Raw genomic sequence first — 17,062 nt, forward strand, 5'->3', positions numbered from 1 at the left:
CAACATTAGAACATTGCCATTCAAAACTATTAAAATCTATACATGTAAATTAAATTATATATATAAAAAAATTACTTTAAATCTAAAAGAAGCCATTCAATTGCAGAAAATTCATTTCTTATCATTTAGAACTAGAGTTGCACAATATATCGTTTCATATATTTTTTCAGCATCAATATCGCAATATGTGTGTCCGCAATAGTCAGATCGCAGGATATGCAATGGTGAGTTGGGATTATAGTTGATCACACACGACAGTTGAGATTACATGAGATTTGTGAAGTCATTACAAAATCATTACAAAGATTAACCAATAACAGAGTGAAAATGATAATTTGCATGCGTTTTAAAGGCATTTTAAGACAGCGTAAATCATTCAGCAACCAAAAAGCACATTTGTAAAAATAATTTTACTGGATTATTAAGACAATGAAGACTATAAAGTGTCATATTTCATTTAATTATTCAATTTCTGTACCTGAATACTGTTTGACTTTACTGAAAAACCATAAAGCACCGTTTATTTTACATTATTTTTTCGTTGCTCTAGTGTAATAAATCTTGTATGCAATTTGTTTATTATCTTCTTACATGTTTCTCAGCCTAAAAAAAAATCACCCCAATCCATCTAAATGAATGATTAATTATGTTCAAATAGAGCTATTCAAACCATCGTATATATATCATATATATATATATATATATATATATATATATATATATATATATATATATATATATATATATATAAACAAAATATAAAAATATAAGAATTTTTAAATATCGTGCAGCTCTATTTAGAAGTTTCTATTGAATGAAAATGTTTTTTTTTTTTTTCAAACCTTAATGGTAAATTTAATAGGCTGAATTAAGCATCAAATGGACTCATATGATCAAATAAATTGCTAAATATATTCATTTATAAGAGAAATGGTCCAAAAGAATTGTGTTAATCTGAAATGGAAAGCTTTTGTAACAATTCAACTCTATGATTCAAAGAGTTTTCCATTTGGATATAATATGGATATATGATCATTTATAATCATAAAATAATAGTAATAAATAATTTTATTCTGGAAGAATGCATTAAATGAATTCCAAAGCGACAGTAAAGACATTAACAACATTACACTAGTTTTGTTTTTATAATAAATTATATATTTTTTTAACATTCTATTTAAAGAATAATGTTTAATGCACGTTTAATCATTGAAAGATCTGGATCTCAACACTATGCAACATAATTATAAATCACAGTGATTAGATGGATATTTTTATTAATCCTTAGAAATGCTGCAATCAAATCTTTGTTTGAAATACATAAAAATCAAGAAAGAGATCAAGTAGTATTTTAAGTTAGTTATGAAGTTACAAATAGTTGTGATAGCAGTTTATAGTTTAGATTAAACCACTGAGGTTTATGGTAATGATTAAAATCATTGTTAAATGCATTTAATGATGCTCAAAAATGAAACTTGTAGCAGGCAGTAATTACATTTTTTAACCAGTACCAGACAACCAGTCATCAAAAATAAGCCACTGAATAAATCTGTAAATTGATCTACCTACCTATGAAACATGAAGACTTATGAGTAGATAACTGAATCATTCATTGAAAATGAGAAAAAAAATAAATATGGGTTGTATAAATTATAATGTTAGATTACTACATTTGGCGTTATCAGCAAAAGTAGTGGTATTTTTTCAAAGTACTGAATATCTTACAAGGTATTTTTATTCAGCTGTTTATTTCTTCATTTTATATTGAATAAAATGACAGGTTCCAAGTTCTGTTTGTTTAAACCAAATGTGCCTTGCAGTGCTGTTTTTGTAATAAATGGCAAGCAAATTACATTGGTGTCCTCTTTTTTTGGCTGATCCGAAAAATGGTCTCCAGTCATCCGTATTTGAAAAATTTATGTTAGCTGATCCCTTACCAAGTGTGACAAAGAGCTTCCCATTAGTATAGAACTTGCCTATTGTCTCGGCTCAATACTACATCTTCACTTATGCTAATCTTAACAATAGCATCCCCAATGCCCTGGCGGTGATGGTCCGCATGTGTGATAAGCGTACTGACAGACATTATCATCACATGCTTTTCCTCCAGGGCTTTCCATTTCAGCTTAAAGTGATATTACACCTTTTGCGACACATCTCAGTGCCTGTCTTTGAAATGCATTGGGATTTATGTGTGAACATTTAATGGACCCATCTGATTTGACTCATACTTTTTCTTAATGTCTCTAGTGAATCTGCCTTTTTTTTGAGCAGCTGTCAGAGCAGGTGTGTGTGTGTGTGTGTGTGTGTGTGTGTGTGTGTGTGTGTGTGTGTGTGTGTGTGTGTGTGTGTGTGTGTGTGTCATAGAGAAAGAATCTAATGGTTGAATACAGAAGGTTGATGATCTGAAGCTAATGGCCAGCGCAGTGAGACAAAGCTGAGAAAGTCATTATACAGTTGTAAAATGTGTAGTTATCTGAAATCCATTTGACGAATATAGATGAATGACATGGAGTTTTGAAAGTTCCTTTTAGATCTAATGTGATTTGATTATGATTAGAAGAAAATGTCATTGAATAAAGATTTTGTACTGTGCTTCCAATGGTGAAGATGCCAAACATAGCCACAAGAGGGCAGTAATCATTCCTAAAGCTCAGGAAAGACTCATTTAAAAGACGACTTTATTGTTATTATCAGTTCTCTGGATTTACCCTTTTAAAAGTGCATGTTTTTTTAGTGTAATGTTCAGATGCACTTTTTTTACTGATATTTTGTCTTCAAAATGTCAAACGAGATACTTAATGGTTTAGAGTATTTAGAAAATAAGAAGAGGTAAATATAAAACAGTCAGACCATTTTGCAAATGAATATTTTTATTAATTTCTCAGTGAACATTTATTTTATTTAAATGCTTTTTATTTATTTGCAATTTATTTAGGTGCTTTTAAACAAAACAGATTTATTAAACAGATATATTTATTAAAATAATAATTTAGTCACTAAACATATTTAAAAATTGAAAGATAAAACAATTAAATTCAAGCAAAATATTGCAAAACAAAACAACAAAATTTCAACTAACTAAAAAATTTCAACTCCTCGCTTCTCTTGATTTTCCCCCTTTTATAATTTGTGTATTTTATATTTTAATATAACATAAATTTGGGTATACTAGTTTTCGGACTGTTATCGTACGTTTTTTTGTTAGAAAAGCCCCAGATTTGGCTTCAGTACTGACTAATTTATAGTAAATGCACAAATATAATATTGTATAGCTTCCTATTATGTGAAGAAATATGAATTTAAAAGATAGATTTGTGAGAGGTGTACTTGGATATGATGAGCACTGTAGATATATAACCAATTTTAAGGTCATAGATTCATATATCATTGGCCAATTGTATTTTTCATTAAATGAATGATTAAAAATTAAAATTTGCTTCAAAAATGTATTAGTCATTTTGCAGACATTTCAAGTTAGGGCTGCACAATGTTGGAAAAAAACTGACATTGCAATATTTTTCTTTACTGCTATATATATATATATATAGTGATATAAATGCAATTTGACCAGATGACTTGAATAGTTTATAAAGAATTCCTAATTTAAGATAAACTTGGGACTGATTGGGGAGTGTATCTACGCATGGGCCGCAATAAGATTTTGACAGTATGATAACCTTGGATAAAAATACTGTTTGTCCTTATTGTGATAATTGCCCTAAAATATGTTCTTTTTAGATATCTGGGGGGAAAACTACAACTTTTCCCCCTTTGAACACAATATATTTTAATTCAAGAATCAAAATTCAAATCAAATCAAATACTTTAGAACAGTAAATATATGTCAGGCTAAATAATGAAAAATAATCATTGACTGCTGCTGTCTCCATTTGTTTTAAAAAAAAAAAACACTGATTTCATTATGATTTAAAACATATTTTCTGCTGGAGATACTGTTGTCCTAAAAAACTTTTTAAAAATTATTTAAATTTTTTTTAAAAACGTACACATGCCGTAGGAACGGTACAGTGGAAAATCTTGGCGGTTTTAAAACCCTGACTTTTCCCAACCGCGGTATACCTAGAAAACAGTTATCGTCCCATGCATAATATCGATATAAACACAATTTGACCAGTTGACTTGAACAGCTTGTAAATAAATCATATTTTGAGATTAATTTAAGATTTATTTCTGGAGGGGAGTACATCTACAAAAAGTGAAGGCTAATTTTAAAAATGACAAGCAAAGTTTAATACAACAGTAAGAAAAGATTCAAAGAAACAATGATTTTTGATTTTATGGGGAGTCAAACAGTATTCATAAACAGAAATAAAATAATCACTGTATAATAATAACAACAACAACAATGTATTGTTTTCATTGAGTAAATAATTATATATAATGTACACTTTAAGCTACATACATTTAATTTACTGTAACAGTCACGAGCCTTAAAAACACATGCAAATAATGAACTTTCACTCTGGTTAAAATTGAAAATGACTCCACTATGTTGCTAACTGTAATGGCTGGTCAACTATAATCTCAACTACATTGCAAATCACTGTGATGTGATTATTGAGGATGTGCCCATTGCAAAATCGATGCTGAAACGATATATTGTACTTCAAGTTGTAATGTTTGAATTGGTAGTTTCAAAAATAAGACAAAGACACATAATAAAATTTTACTTCAAATTCAGAGAACCTATTATATCTTTAAAGCAGCATTTATTTCTATGCAGAGCGGTATTTTCATGGATTGAAGAATGGATTAAAGCGGGTTTCAAGCATCAATACAATAAAAGTGTTATTGTTTTATTCCATTTACAATATATTTGTAACATTTGAGAAGATGGATAGAAGGAAGGACGGATTGAGGTAAAGTTGGTTTTATATTTACACATTCAGACTTTCCCCTTAATAACAATTTCAGAAAAGTATTATTTGCACATTCTAAATAGGAAAATCACATTAGCTGCCAATGACTATCAAAGTAAAACAATGTTCACAGTCAATTAAATAGTGCTAATGTTGTTTTGAAGTCACACTTACCTGGGATTTCAGACCGAATATGCAAAGTAGCTATAGGTAAACAATAACAGAGACCATGTCACAAGTTGTCACTGACTTCACTGATGGATAGGCAGATATTCCTTATATAAGTACGGCTCAATAAATACATTAGTACATTAAATTATAATTTATTATATTTAATTTTTATTGGTGGGAACATTATACTGTATATAAATGTTAATATCTATAGCTGCTATGAAAAAAATGACATTATTTCAGCCATATTTTAAGGTTTTATTTTCTAACAGGTTTTATGACATTTCAAATGACTTTACTTGCATTCAATCTCAATTTCATGTGATGTTGATGCTGCCATGGTGTCTCCAAAATCTTTCACCCTCGTGTCAATTCGCCTTTTTCGGTATGTGCCAGTTAAATTTTGACTAAATCAATATATACAGTTAATATATCAGTTGATGAAATATTCAAGAAGCATGTAGTTTCAGCAAAATTTATCCTGCTACTGTCATAAAACGTGCAGTTCTTGTACACAAGTATTAAAACATTTCTCATAAACACAAACCCAATACTGTGCTACAACCAAGTGCTGACAATGACTTTTATCAGTATATCAATAAAACACGTTCACTTACCCGTTGAGCTGCACTATTTCGTCCTTTCCTTTAACATCCATGGCTTATTGGAAGAATGTGGATTCTGTGGTTATTTAAATTCCCTGATATGATTTACTGTAATGCACAGATGCGAGGCTAAACAGAAGAACTTCCCGCGAAAAAGAAGTCCAGCCCACCACAGTTCCGGGTTTAAACGAGGTACGTTGGCGCCATCTGTACGCGACTGTGCACATTGCAGCGTGTATTTATTTACGTTTTCATAATTTCAGTCTTTTTGCATATTTATTGGCTACAATACATTGTAAACTTGCAATCGCCTCAGCTAGAAAGCAAGATCATTAAGATTAATAGGCTGAATTTGGGTAACCTGGGACATTGGGTGGTCTGGGACACCTAAGGTTCAGTGTGTTTATTTCTGTTCTAACTAAATTTAGTCAACGGGACTTTTATTATAAATTTAGCAAGGACTTCATGTGAGTGAAATCACATGACTTTATGTGGGGGGATTCCACAGAGGGGGTGTTGGGGTGGATAGGGCACTTGTCAAAAAAGAAACTCTCCTGGGAATTGGATGACAAGGTCAGTGAAGTAGTACTCTGACTAGATTAATGTTGAGGACATAAACGTGTCAGAAATAAGATAATGTTCTCAATTGTTGCCAAATTATGTTTGTGGTCTAATTAAGGAACTAAATATGTATTAAAGTGTTGAAAATATAGCATATTTGTGGAATGTGGAACAGCATGATTTGAGTTCTTCATGATTTGAGCATGATTTGAGTATCTATCTATCTATCTATCTATCTATCTATCTATCTATCTATCTATCTATCTATCTATCTATCTATCTATCTATCTATCTATCTATCTATCTATCTATCTATCTTTTAATGACTATGGGTAACATATGCCATAGTGACTAATCGGTGTTAATGTGGACTTCTGGAAGTACTAAATATAGCATAAGTTCATAATTGCTTAAAGCAAGGATAAACCAGCTATTTAGGTGGTACAGAGATGGAATGTACAATGTTCAGTACACAAACTCACACAATCACCCATGCACACACCTACACACTCTCTCTCACATACACAGTTTTTAAAAGTTGATAAACAGGAATTTGGTATGCATAAATATGGCAAATATATACTTTTTTTCTGGCCCAATATGTCCTATAAAGTGACCTGTCCAAGATTATTTAATTCAGGCAGATTTTATGTATTTTTGCCATTATAAACACTAATATGTGTGGCATGCATCCTCTAGGTATAATATCTGGTTAGAAAACATTTTAGGGATTTCAGAAAAGGTTTAATATACAGTTCTAAAAAGTTAGCTTAGCTAGACATTGAAATATATAGCTGAAGTCGAAACTGCAAAAAGTGTCCCAGATTACCTGAATTCACCCCGCCTTATAGATTAGACAACCTTTTTGAAATGAAAGTTTTTGAACACTTAATCATTACATATCTAACACTGGAAATGTTTTTGATGTCAGTAAAGAAATCCAAATACTTCTTTAGGAAATATATTGTGACTGCAGCTGAATTTCTTTTAGATAATTCTTAATAGGGCTTGGGGATTGATTGAAAAGTAATTGAAATCCACATTAAGATCCTATAATCAATCTAATTTTTCCAGGTTGATTTTTTAGATCACTTTGCCTACTGCATATGGAGTCATGTGACTGTTTGTGTTAGGCAATGTGTGTTTTAATTTCAGTTCTTCAACGTTGACGTTCAATAAATAACTATAGATAGCAGATATTGAGTGTTTCCTTCAATTATTTAAAAATCAAGTAATGCACCCTTCATTACAAAAATCTCACATGTTTAATGCACAAAACCTGTACAGTAAACTTGTAAATAAATAAATAAAATAATTGTTCATTAATTGTAATCGAGTTAATTCTTGACATAATATATTTCTTTAAATTTTCTTTTAAATCATTCCAAATTAAGAAACATGCTTGTAGATTAATCAACATGGACATTCTATAGTGTTGAATAATTAGACTTAAATGTCATGGCACACAGTTGAATTTTTACACAAGCAAATGTAAACGAGAATAACAGGAATGAGGGAGAATAAATTAAATATAATAATTTAACCCATTAAAAAAATCTTAATCTCATTAAAAAATAAAAGTATCTTTTTGGAATCTGATTACTTCATCCAAATGACATACAATCAGCTTTAGCCACCATTTAGAATAAAACATTAACAACAAAACAGAATTTGCCCACGTTTAAGTATGATTAACTGGAAAATATAAATGTACCTAAATATTTTTATGCAAGATACAAAGGCATGAACGGGAAATAATTCAAGTTGTATTAGGTTCAACTATTTATTAGGTTTATTAATGACTTGTGTCAACATTACTTGTATGATGTACTTATCAATATGTTGCACATTTGATTGTATTGGGTGTGAGTATGCTAAGTTAAGGACAGGTTAATTGCTGTGTTGGATTCAAGGGTGGGTTCAGAATGAACTGTGAATTTTATTATGTAAATATATAAATTAAGCAGATGAAACGGATTGACCAAATGAGGTCTTACACTTTGGCACTAGACAGACTATTAGCAGTTGCTCGTGTGACTCTGTGAGAGGTTTGATGACTTTAATTACGTTGAAATAACCCAGGATATTTTTTGAGTGAATTCATTAGTCAGTTTTCATCTAAGAAGGTATATATAAATAATATAACATCCTAAAATCATTTTAAAATTGAAGTATTTTTATTATTGAATTGTATATTGTGAATAGCCACTTCGATGCAGTGGCGCAGTAGGTAGTGCGGTCGCCTCACAGCAAGAAGGTAGCTGGGTCGTTAGTTTGATCCTCAGCTCAGTTGGCGTTTCTGTGTGGAGTTTGCATGTTCTCCCTGCGTTCACGTGGGTTTCCTCCGGGCGCTCCGGTTTCCCCCACAGTCCAAAGACATGCGGTACAGGTGAATTGGGTAGGTTAAAATTGTCCGTAGTGTATGAGTCTGTGTGTGTGTGAATGTTTCCCAGAGATGGATTGTGGCTGGAAGGGCATCCGCTGCGTAAAAATGTGCTGGATAAGTTAGCGGTTCATTTCGCTTTGGCGACCCTGGATTAATAAAGGGACTAAGCCGACAAGAAAATAAATTAATGAATGAATGAAAGAATAGCCACTTTTATGATAGGCCAGTGCTATTAGATGAAAATATTAGCAAATACCACCCAAAAACCCTCCAAATTAATTAGGAAGAGGATGAAAGTGAACACAAGAGACATTAAAATGGCAGGTGTAAAAAGAAATGTGCATTTTGCTTGTATATTTTTGTCATCCAATTGACTAAAACACATCTTGATACCAAATGTAAACAGGGCCTGGCAGTCATCCACTACACTCAGGTTTTAAAGTTCCCTGGTTTTGTGTGGTTTAAAACAGAAATAATTAAATGAAAGATCACGGTGGCGCAGTAGGTAGTACGATTGCCAAACAGCAAGAAGGTTGCTGCTTGAAGTCCCGGCAGGCCCAATTGTCATTTCTGTGTGGAGTTTGCATGTTCCTGTGTTTCCTGCAGATGCTGCAGTTTCCCCCACAGTCCAAAGACATGCTGCAGGTGTATTGAATAAACTAAATTGGCCATAGTGTGCGTGTGTGTGCGTGTGCGTGCGTGCGTGTGTGTGTGTGTGAGTGAGTGAATGTATGGGTGTTTTCCAGCACTGGGGTGTAGCTGGAAGGGTATCCGCTGTGTAAAACATATGCTGGATAAGTTTGATGTTTATTTTGCTGTGGCGACCCCTGAATAAAGCAATTTTACTAAAGGAAAATGAATGAATGAATTTATAAATTAAGTAATATGTATTTACATGGCTGGAAAAGTTTTTTTAATACATTCATGTTCAATAATATAATAGTTAAAAAACCTAAAATAAAGTGGGTCCTGGTTTTAAACCAAAATAAAATGGGTTAATTATTTTAACTATATATATTTATAATATATATTGTATATTATATAATATATTTAACTTCAGTCATTTTGTCATTTTATCCAAAGCAACCTTTAATGAGTAAGGGATTGAGCGATTTATTGTAAAGAGATGGTACTCACATCATCTACTAATGCACTTATTATTTTCTTAGAATCCTTCAAGCTAGATGGTTTAAGAAAAGTTTTTAATTTTTTTAATATCCCAAGTAATAACACACTTTTTGTTAAGAACTGAGGAGTTGTAGACAAAATATTAGCCCCACCTTAAAACATTCACCTGAACTGTAGCTATGACTTTCCTTCTCAATGACAACAGAAGATATTTTAAAGACTTGTTTTCTAAAAAGTTTCTGTTCCCATTAATGTCCATTTGACTGATCAAATTTGAAGTCAATGGGAATGTCATATTGAGTCACAAAATAAATTTGTCCACATGTTCCACCTAAACCTGATGTTGTTTGGACTCCACCCAAAGACATTGCACAATTCACACCCTGATCAAATCACTCAGTCCAAAACGATCTGGGTGGATCACCAACTGCCCAAACGAAAACCTGATAGTCCATGACAAGTTTCAAAGCACTACAGTGACTTCCAGGGCTAATTGTTATACCTTGAGGGACTCAAAATAAAATAAGTACCTTATGATTGTATGTCTCCTGGGAAAAATAAATTTTTAAAAGTTACTCCTTACTTCAAACTAAATAGATGTTAATATAACTGAATATTTACTCACTATTTACTCTTAATAGTGTTTTATCTTTATTTTAACAAAGATATTTTAAATAGGCTAGCCTCATAGCCATTGACTTGTTCTTCATAACATCTTATGTTGTCTTTAACAGAAAAATAAACATAAAACAAGTTTGGTACAAGTGGAAGTTGAGATTATGACGAATAATTCCTGTATGAAGTCAGGGGTGGATTTAGTGAGTTGGGGGCCCTAAGCAGCTCACTCAGCTATCGCTCAGTCTTGTTTTCCCCATATGAGTGCAATCATTACATTTTAAATATATATATATATATATATATATATATATATATATATATATATATATATATATATATATATATATATATTGCTTTAAAGTGATTTCATAATTTCATAAATCTTCACCTAATTTGACTGCTGGACTGATCTATTATTGGGGTTGGAGGACACATTTGTGTGGATATAATAATTAGGGTAAAACTGTAATTGGTAAACACTCACTAAACAAAATCTAATCACAACACAACTTTTCATACAATTTATAACACCTTCTAGGTATTTAGTGGGGGCACTCAGATTTCCTGGGGCCCTAAGCGGCCACTTGCCTCGCGTATTGGTTCAATCTGCCACTGTGTTAGTTATATTCTCCCTTTACAATGTTTTTACTATTTTAGCGAAGTCAACTAAATAAATGCACGCACTCAACCATTTAATCTGTTTGTAAAGTAGTATTGCTTCCAACATAGGCTACAGTTAGCAACAGACTCAGGCCCGTAGCCAACCTGATATAATGGGTGGTTCTTTTTTCTCAAAATGTGTACATTTGTGCTGTTATTCACCTTATTTACAATGTATGAGATTTAAATACTGCGTTTTAGTGACACTTTAAGCACTTTCTTTAGCTGGATTAGATTGTTAAATCATTATCATAATGACATTTTTAATGTACCTAAATATTTCCTAAAGATTTAGAATAAAGAAAAATGAATAAATACTTATTTTTAAAATACAAATGTATTACATCATAAATCATTAGAAAAAAATTAGGAATCTGTAAAAGTTTTAAACTAAAAACCGTTGCCTTTTGTAGCCTGTAGCCTACAAACTGGCCAGAACATTCAACTGTCCTCAGTCAGAATTTGGCTATTTGAATAATAAAAAATTAAAACATAATAATAATAATAATAATAATAATAATAATAATAATAATAAAAGAGCTTTACTTTTCTAGCCTCTCTTCTAAAAAAGTACATTAGATTTGATTGGAAATTTATGGATAACAAAAAATAGCCAAATTAGTTTTCAAATTAATTTTAATCTAGGATTTTTCTTGGTCTCAAAGCATTTTTCAGTGGATTCATTTTACCATTTATGAAGGCATAGCAGTCAAAATAAGACAAATGAGCTCATGTATGGAACAAATTCTGGACCTTTGTCACTGAGGGGTGGGTCTTTCGAACCACCCGAACTACGGGCTAACGTTACGGGCCTGAGACTGTTTCAGTATTCACTTTAATGTTTTCCCAGTTAATAATTCACTAAAATGTTGGCATATACACTGCGATTTACTGACAGTAGTGTCAAGCTCCCTTAAGCGGTGGGACTTGACGTGGAAGCGGAAGTGAAAGTGAAAGAATCCGCGGTTTCAAATCACCCCCGGCCAATCAAAAGCTTGGTTGATTCACTTCCGGGATTTCCTAAGCGAGTGTTTTTTTCGTCATTGTATTAAATTCGGTCGACACGTAACGAGCGATTCATACGTCGATTTAAAGAATTCACGACATTGCTCTTCGTGAAGCGGAGGAAAACCTAAATATTACATGATCATGTTTACCGCGTAGTTCTATAACAGGATTGTAAATCAAATCTCATCGAGCTATTTAGGAGTGTAATCGGTTGCTTCTCATTCAGGTAAATAACCAAACATGTGGCTCATAAAACAGGGTTATGAAGGTCTCAAGATTTTGTTGGAATGTACAAAACGTTTTCAATGACTTCCTGAGAAATGTTTTCGTTAGTAAACGTCATAATGTGACAGTAAATATATGGTTTAATTTGCCCGTTTGCATGATCTTTCATCGCTTGTTCGATTACTCTTTACTAAATGTATGGGTCATGTATAGTATTTATGTGAATGATAAGCCATATGAAGAAAAAGTATGTTGTGTAACGTTAAATATTGAGTTAATCATAGCTAATATAACTTACACATGGATTCACACACACGATCCACCCTCTGCATTGATTCAGTGTTTCAGAAATGCTTCATCGTCCATAAATCAGTACTGACCCCTATGGAAATAATGCTGAACAATTCATGCAAATTTACTAACCTACATGTTTTCTGCTCTCTGATGACAAAAATACTTTAACTATTTACTGCTTCGTTTGTTTTTCACAAAAATAGTTATTATTTAATGCAATAAGCATTGTCTAGTAAGGCTAAATCTTGATTTCACTGTGTTCTACTCAGCATCAAGATGCCAGTGGACAGAATGCGAATGCGCCCCTGGTTGGAGGAGCAGATTAACAGTGGACAAATTAAAGGTCTTCACTGGGTGAATGAGGTGAGGAGAGAGATCTGTACGACAACCTATTTCCACTACTGAATGAAGGAAACAGAAAAAGTGATTTGTTTTTGTAATTAAGACTTTTTTCCCTGTATTTTTAGGTTCTCACATCCTTACTTTTTATTATCACAAGTGTGTGATATCAACTTATATTCACAAGTTACCTAGAGATGAAAAAAAGTGGAAATTAAAAATTAATAAAGATATTTAGAATTGACATATATAAATTGAGGTAAATTTGGTTTTATATTCACACATTTGCTCAGTGACAACTTGTGACATGCACACTATATTTACCAATGGTATTTTGAATATTTGGTCTGAAATCACACACAAGTATGACTTCAAAACAACATCAACACTTTTTATTTGATTGTACAATGCTGTACTTTTATAGTCATTGGCAGTTAATTGATTTCACTCTTTAGAATGTGCAAATAATACTCTACTGAAATTATTTTATTAAGGAGAGAGTCAGAATGTGTGAATAGATGACCAACTTTACAACAGTCATCTATAAATCAACATTTCTGTCTGTTCTTATTCTTATAGAAGGAAGATAGCACTATATTTCCTTAGCATTGTGAGTTTATCTGTCACAACTCTGACTTCATAGCTTACACCTGCAAGAGTTAAGTAGTAAATTCACAATTGCAAGGAATTTAGTCTTCTGATAAGTTCAAAATTATTTTTTTTTTATATATTCAGAGGTGGAAACAAGCTTCCATAGATCTTCTATAGAAATTTATGTATCTGTAAAAAATTATTATATTAATGTGTGACTCCAGTGGCAGTTTGGGTCTTTCTGGGTTGTGAAAACTGCGATTTTGAACATGCTTGAAATGTCACTCGACTCGTTGTACATGGATTGGGTAATAGCACACTATTCAAATGTTTTCCATAACAGGAAAAAAAGATATTTCAGATACCATGGATGCACGCAGCCAGACATGGATGGGATTTGGAAAAGGATGCACCATTATTCATGAAGTGGGCCATTCACACAGGTAACTTTCCCCTTTTATGAAGAATAAATCCAGCTGCTCATATGTGTTTATGCGTTTGGATGTGAATGTCTTTCTGGGTTGATCATTCTGCTAGTTGTGTTTGTTGATTTGACATTGTGATTCACCTGTTACCCAATTATGTTTTGTCCAGGAAAGTATTGCCCAGGTATCGACAAACCAGATCCTAAGACATGGAAGGCCAACTTTCGATGTGCTATGAATTCTCTTCCAGACATTGAGGAAGTGAAAGATAAAAGCATGAAAAAAGGAAGCAATGCTTTTAGAATGTACAGAATGCTTTCGTCATCTGAAAAAGCTGTTAGGAAAGGTACGTGCATTCATTGTAAAAGTTCATGAAAGTTTCAGTTTTGCTGTTGAAAATGCCATTAAATTTGTGGTAAATCTACAGAATGAGAAGACAACAGTGTCTTTGGATTCTGTTGATTCTGTGGTTTTAATGATTAAAAAAAATTTATTTGATGTTTTTAACAATTGATTTACCATTGTGATTCAATTTATTGATGAGGTAGTACAATTTAAAGCTAATAAGGTAGATTTTGATGAGTGTCTGCCTACATTTTGTGTTTTTTTGTAATGATGTATGTATCCTGGATAGGCATGGGCCAGTATAAGATTCTGATGGCGTGACAACCTTGGATAAAAATATACAGTAGTGTGATTACTGCTCTAAAATATAATCTTTTTAAATGTCTGGGTAAAATACTAAAACTTTTTTCTCCTTTCAGCACAGTATATTTTATTTTGAGAAACATTTAAATATTTTGGAGCAGTAAACATGTCAAGCTAAATAAATGAATCACTGACTTCTGCTGTCTTCATTAGTTTCTAAAACACAGATTTCATAATAATTTAAAACAGCATCTGTGCATATATTTTCTGCTGGAGATACTGTTATCTTTTAAAACCCCAAACAAAACGTAAAAATAAAAAACTTTACTGTTGGAATAGTGTAGCAGAAAATGTTGGCGGTTTAAAATCCCTGAGTTTTACAAACCGTGGTATACCTTAAAAAAATCATTCCATGCCTAATCCTGGATAATTCTTGTTTTGATAATGGTAATATTGCAGTGTAACCTATTAGTGGATTTGATGTGTTATATTGATTGCATGAAAATTGTCTAGTCTTTTATTGAAAATAATTTAATGAATTCCAGTAAATGTTATTGGCTAAATTCAATTAATCTGTAGCATCAATTCTGTAGTGCTTTTTACAGTGTGTCATGTGTGATTGTGTCAAAGCAGCTTAAGATATATGAAGAAAAGAGTGTAAAAGGCATAATATTTAGCAATTGTAATGAATGATGACATCAATACAGTTAATGGCATTAAAAAGGGGTTGAGGTATTGAATTGCTTAACATTCTGAGAATTGCTTAGAGGAACATTTTTTTTTGTATTTTCCCAGTTAAAAAAAAAAAAAAAAAAATTATTTCATTTGTGTGGATCATCATTTTTATACTAAATTTGACCTGTCATTGATTACTGCAGTCATTTACGACATTGCATGTAATGTCACAATCGTAACATTTTTTAACCTTCAACCGAAAGTTGTACACAACTAAAAACTGCCTGTTCGGCACCTTTCACATGAAACAATTTAGGGGACATCTTTGCTTATACACTCATTCAATTATTAAGCCCAATTTTATTTTGATGTAAACACTGTTGTAACTGCTATGTTCAATATCTAAATGCTGTTCTTGTTTTTATTTTATCTTTTTATAGGAAGAAAAAAGTTGGACCCGGAGCAGAAAGCAAAAGTAGGAACGCATGACCAAACATAAAAAGAACAGCCTCACTAAATATTACAAATGATCTCACAACTGTGCTCAATTCTTTAGAGGGTTTTTCAGAAACGAAAAGCTGGCACTCCGAGAAAATATAAAATGCTAAAAGAACTGAGTGAAGAGGAGTTAAGGGAGGACATTACACCAGATAGCACTGTGCTATTAGCTGGTAAATAACCATTTGTTTTTCCCTCACTTGTTCTACCCTACAAAATCACAGCAATAACGGACACAGCATTGGATAGTACCCTTTTTTATCTGCCAAAACGTATTTGAAGACAGAAGATTGACGTAAAATGTGTACATTTCGTTGCATTAGTCTTGAACCACTTTATATTTAAGGATGTGTCTCTAACTACTATGTACTAACATGTAAATTTTATGTGTATATATATGTTTTAGCTTTGTTTTAAAATGTAGCTATATTTGACGTATTTCTCAACATAACTCTGTAACTTTAACCCTAAACAAACCTTTAAAGCGTATCTATCTAGACTTACAGACTCTAAATTTAACACTTTACTTTACATTTCACTTCATTCGTTGTACAATTTAGATTTTAGATGACGTTTGTACATTATAGTTAAAGACACCGAATATAAAGTGGGAACGATCGTATCAAAAAGTGTCTTCTGAACATTGCAAGACATCAGAAGTAGTTTTTCTTTCAACCAACTGGTCTCTGTGTTTTTTACAACCAAAATATGTCCACATGCTATCTGCCTTAAACAATATTTCTGTTGTTTAATTATGTAAATACAAACTTGTTTTTTTTGTTAAATGCTTTGCTGAAACCACTTGTGCTCTTTGTTATTAAAGTGCCCCTATTATGCTCGTTTTGTTTCGAAGGTCTCATATATTAAATTTACATGCATACAAGGTCATCACAAGCCCGTTTTTTCAAAGTGTCTAAAACAATTTGTCTGGGGATTCGCTTTTTCTAAACTCCTCCATTCCAAGAGCTTATTCTGCTCTGATTGGTTTTCTGTTCACAGCGCGTGTTAGAAATGAAACATTGATTACCATATCAACTAAGGGGTTTTGTTTTCCTCGAGCATTGGTAAAGAAAAAATGGTAAAAAAAAATGTTATGCTACTTTGAGCATGTCCCCGATGATAAATCATTGGAAGAACTAGTTGATCAACCCAAACCTGCATTGGAAGCATGACTTTAGCAGGACTTTTATACTGGTAAGTTTTTACTTTGTGTTTTTCCAGTACTTTTAGTTGGTACATTTTTATTTCTTATAGCTGTATAATAGGTCTATCTACATGTACATGTGTTCCATAAATGCAAGGAAACAGTTTGTATGTATTCACAAGTAACATTAGCTGGATAAGTCC

At 32.1% G+C, this 17,062-nt stretch overlaps 2 protein-coding genes across 10 annotated transcripts in view; one reads left to right on the forward strand and one right to left on the reverse strand.

Annotated features, from left to right (window-relative positions):
• The window catches only part of dctd (dCMP deaminase), a 46,284-nt gene extending 40,468 nt beyond the window's left edge, over nucleotides 1–5,816 (reverse strand). The window contains 1 exon segment of the mRNA NM_001017639.1: nucleotides 5,672–5,816. Coding sequence (NP_001017639.1) covers nucleotides 5,672–5,712 — 41 coding nt within the window. The 5' untranslated portion in view covers nucleotides 5,713–5,816.
• Nucleotides 5,817–6,132: 316 nt separating this feature from the next.
• irf2a (interferon regulatory factor 2a) overlaps nucleotides 6,133–17,062 on the forward strand; it is a 29,141-nt gene continuing 18,211 nt past the window's right edge. For 3 of the 9 annotated variants that reach the window (XR_012386384.1, XM_073914973.1, XM_073914823.1), the window contains exons 1-6: nucleotides 6,133–6,232; nucleotides 12,809–12,902; nucleotides 13,813–13,912; nucleotides 14,064–14,240; nucleotides 15,658–15,692; nucleotides 15,774–15,888. Coding sequence is in view for 6 of the 9 variants with exons in the window: in XM_073914973.1 (XP_073771074.1) it covers nucleotides 6,225–6,232; nucleotides 12,809–12,902; nucleotides 13,813–13,912; nucleotides 14,064–14,240; nucleotides 15,658–15,692; nucleotides 15,774–15,888 (529 nt within the window). In the remaining 3 variants the exon portion in view is untranslated. 9 annotated transcript variants of the gene reach the window in all.

This window comes from Danio rerio, chromosome 1 (genome assembly GCF_049306965.1).
Source record: "Danio rerio strain Tuebingen ecotype United States chromosome 1, GRCz12tu, whole genome shotgun sequence".
In the NCBI taxonomy this organism is placed as follows: Eukaryota; Metazoa; Chordata; class Actinopteri; order Cypriniformes; family Danionidae; genus Danio; species Danio rerio.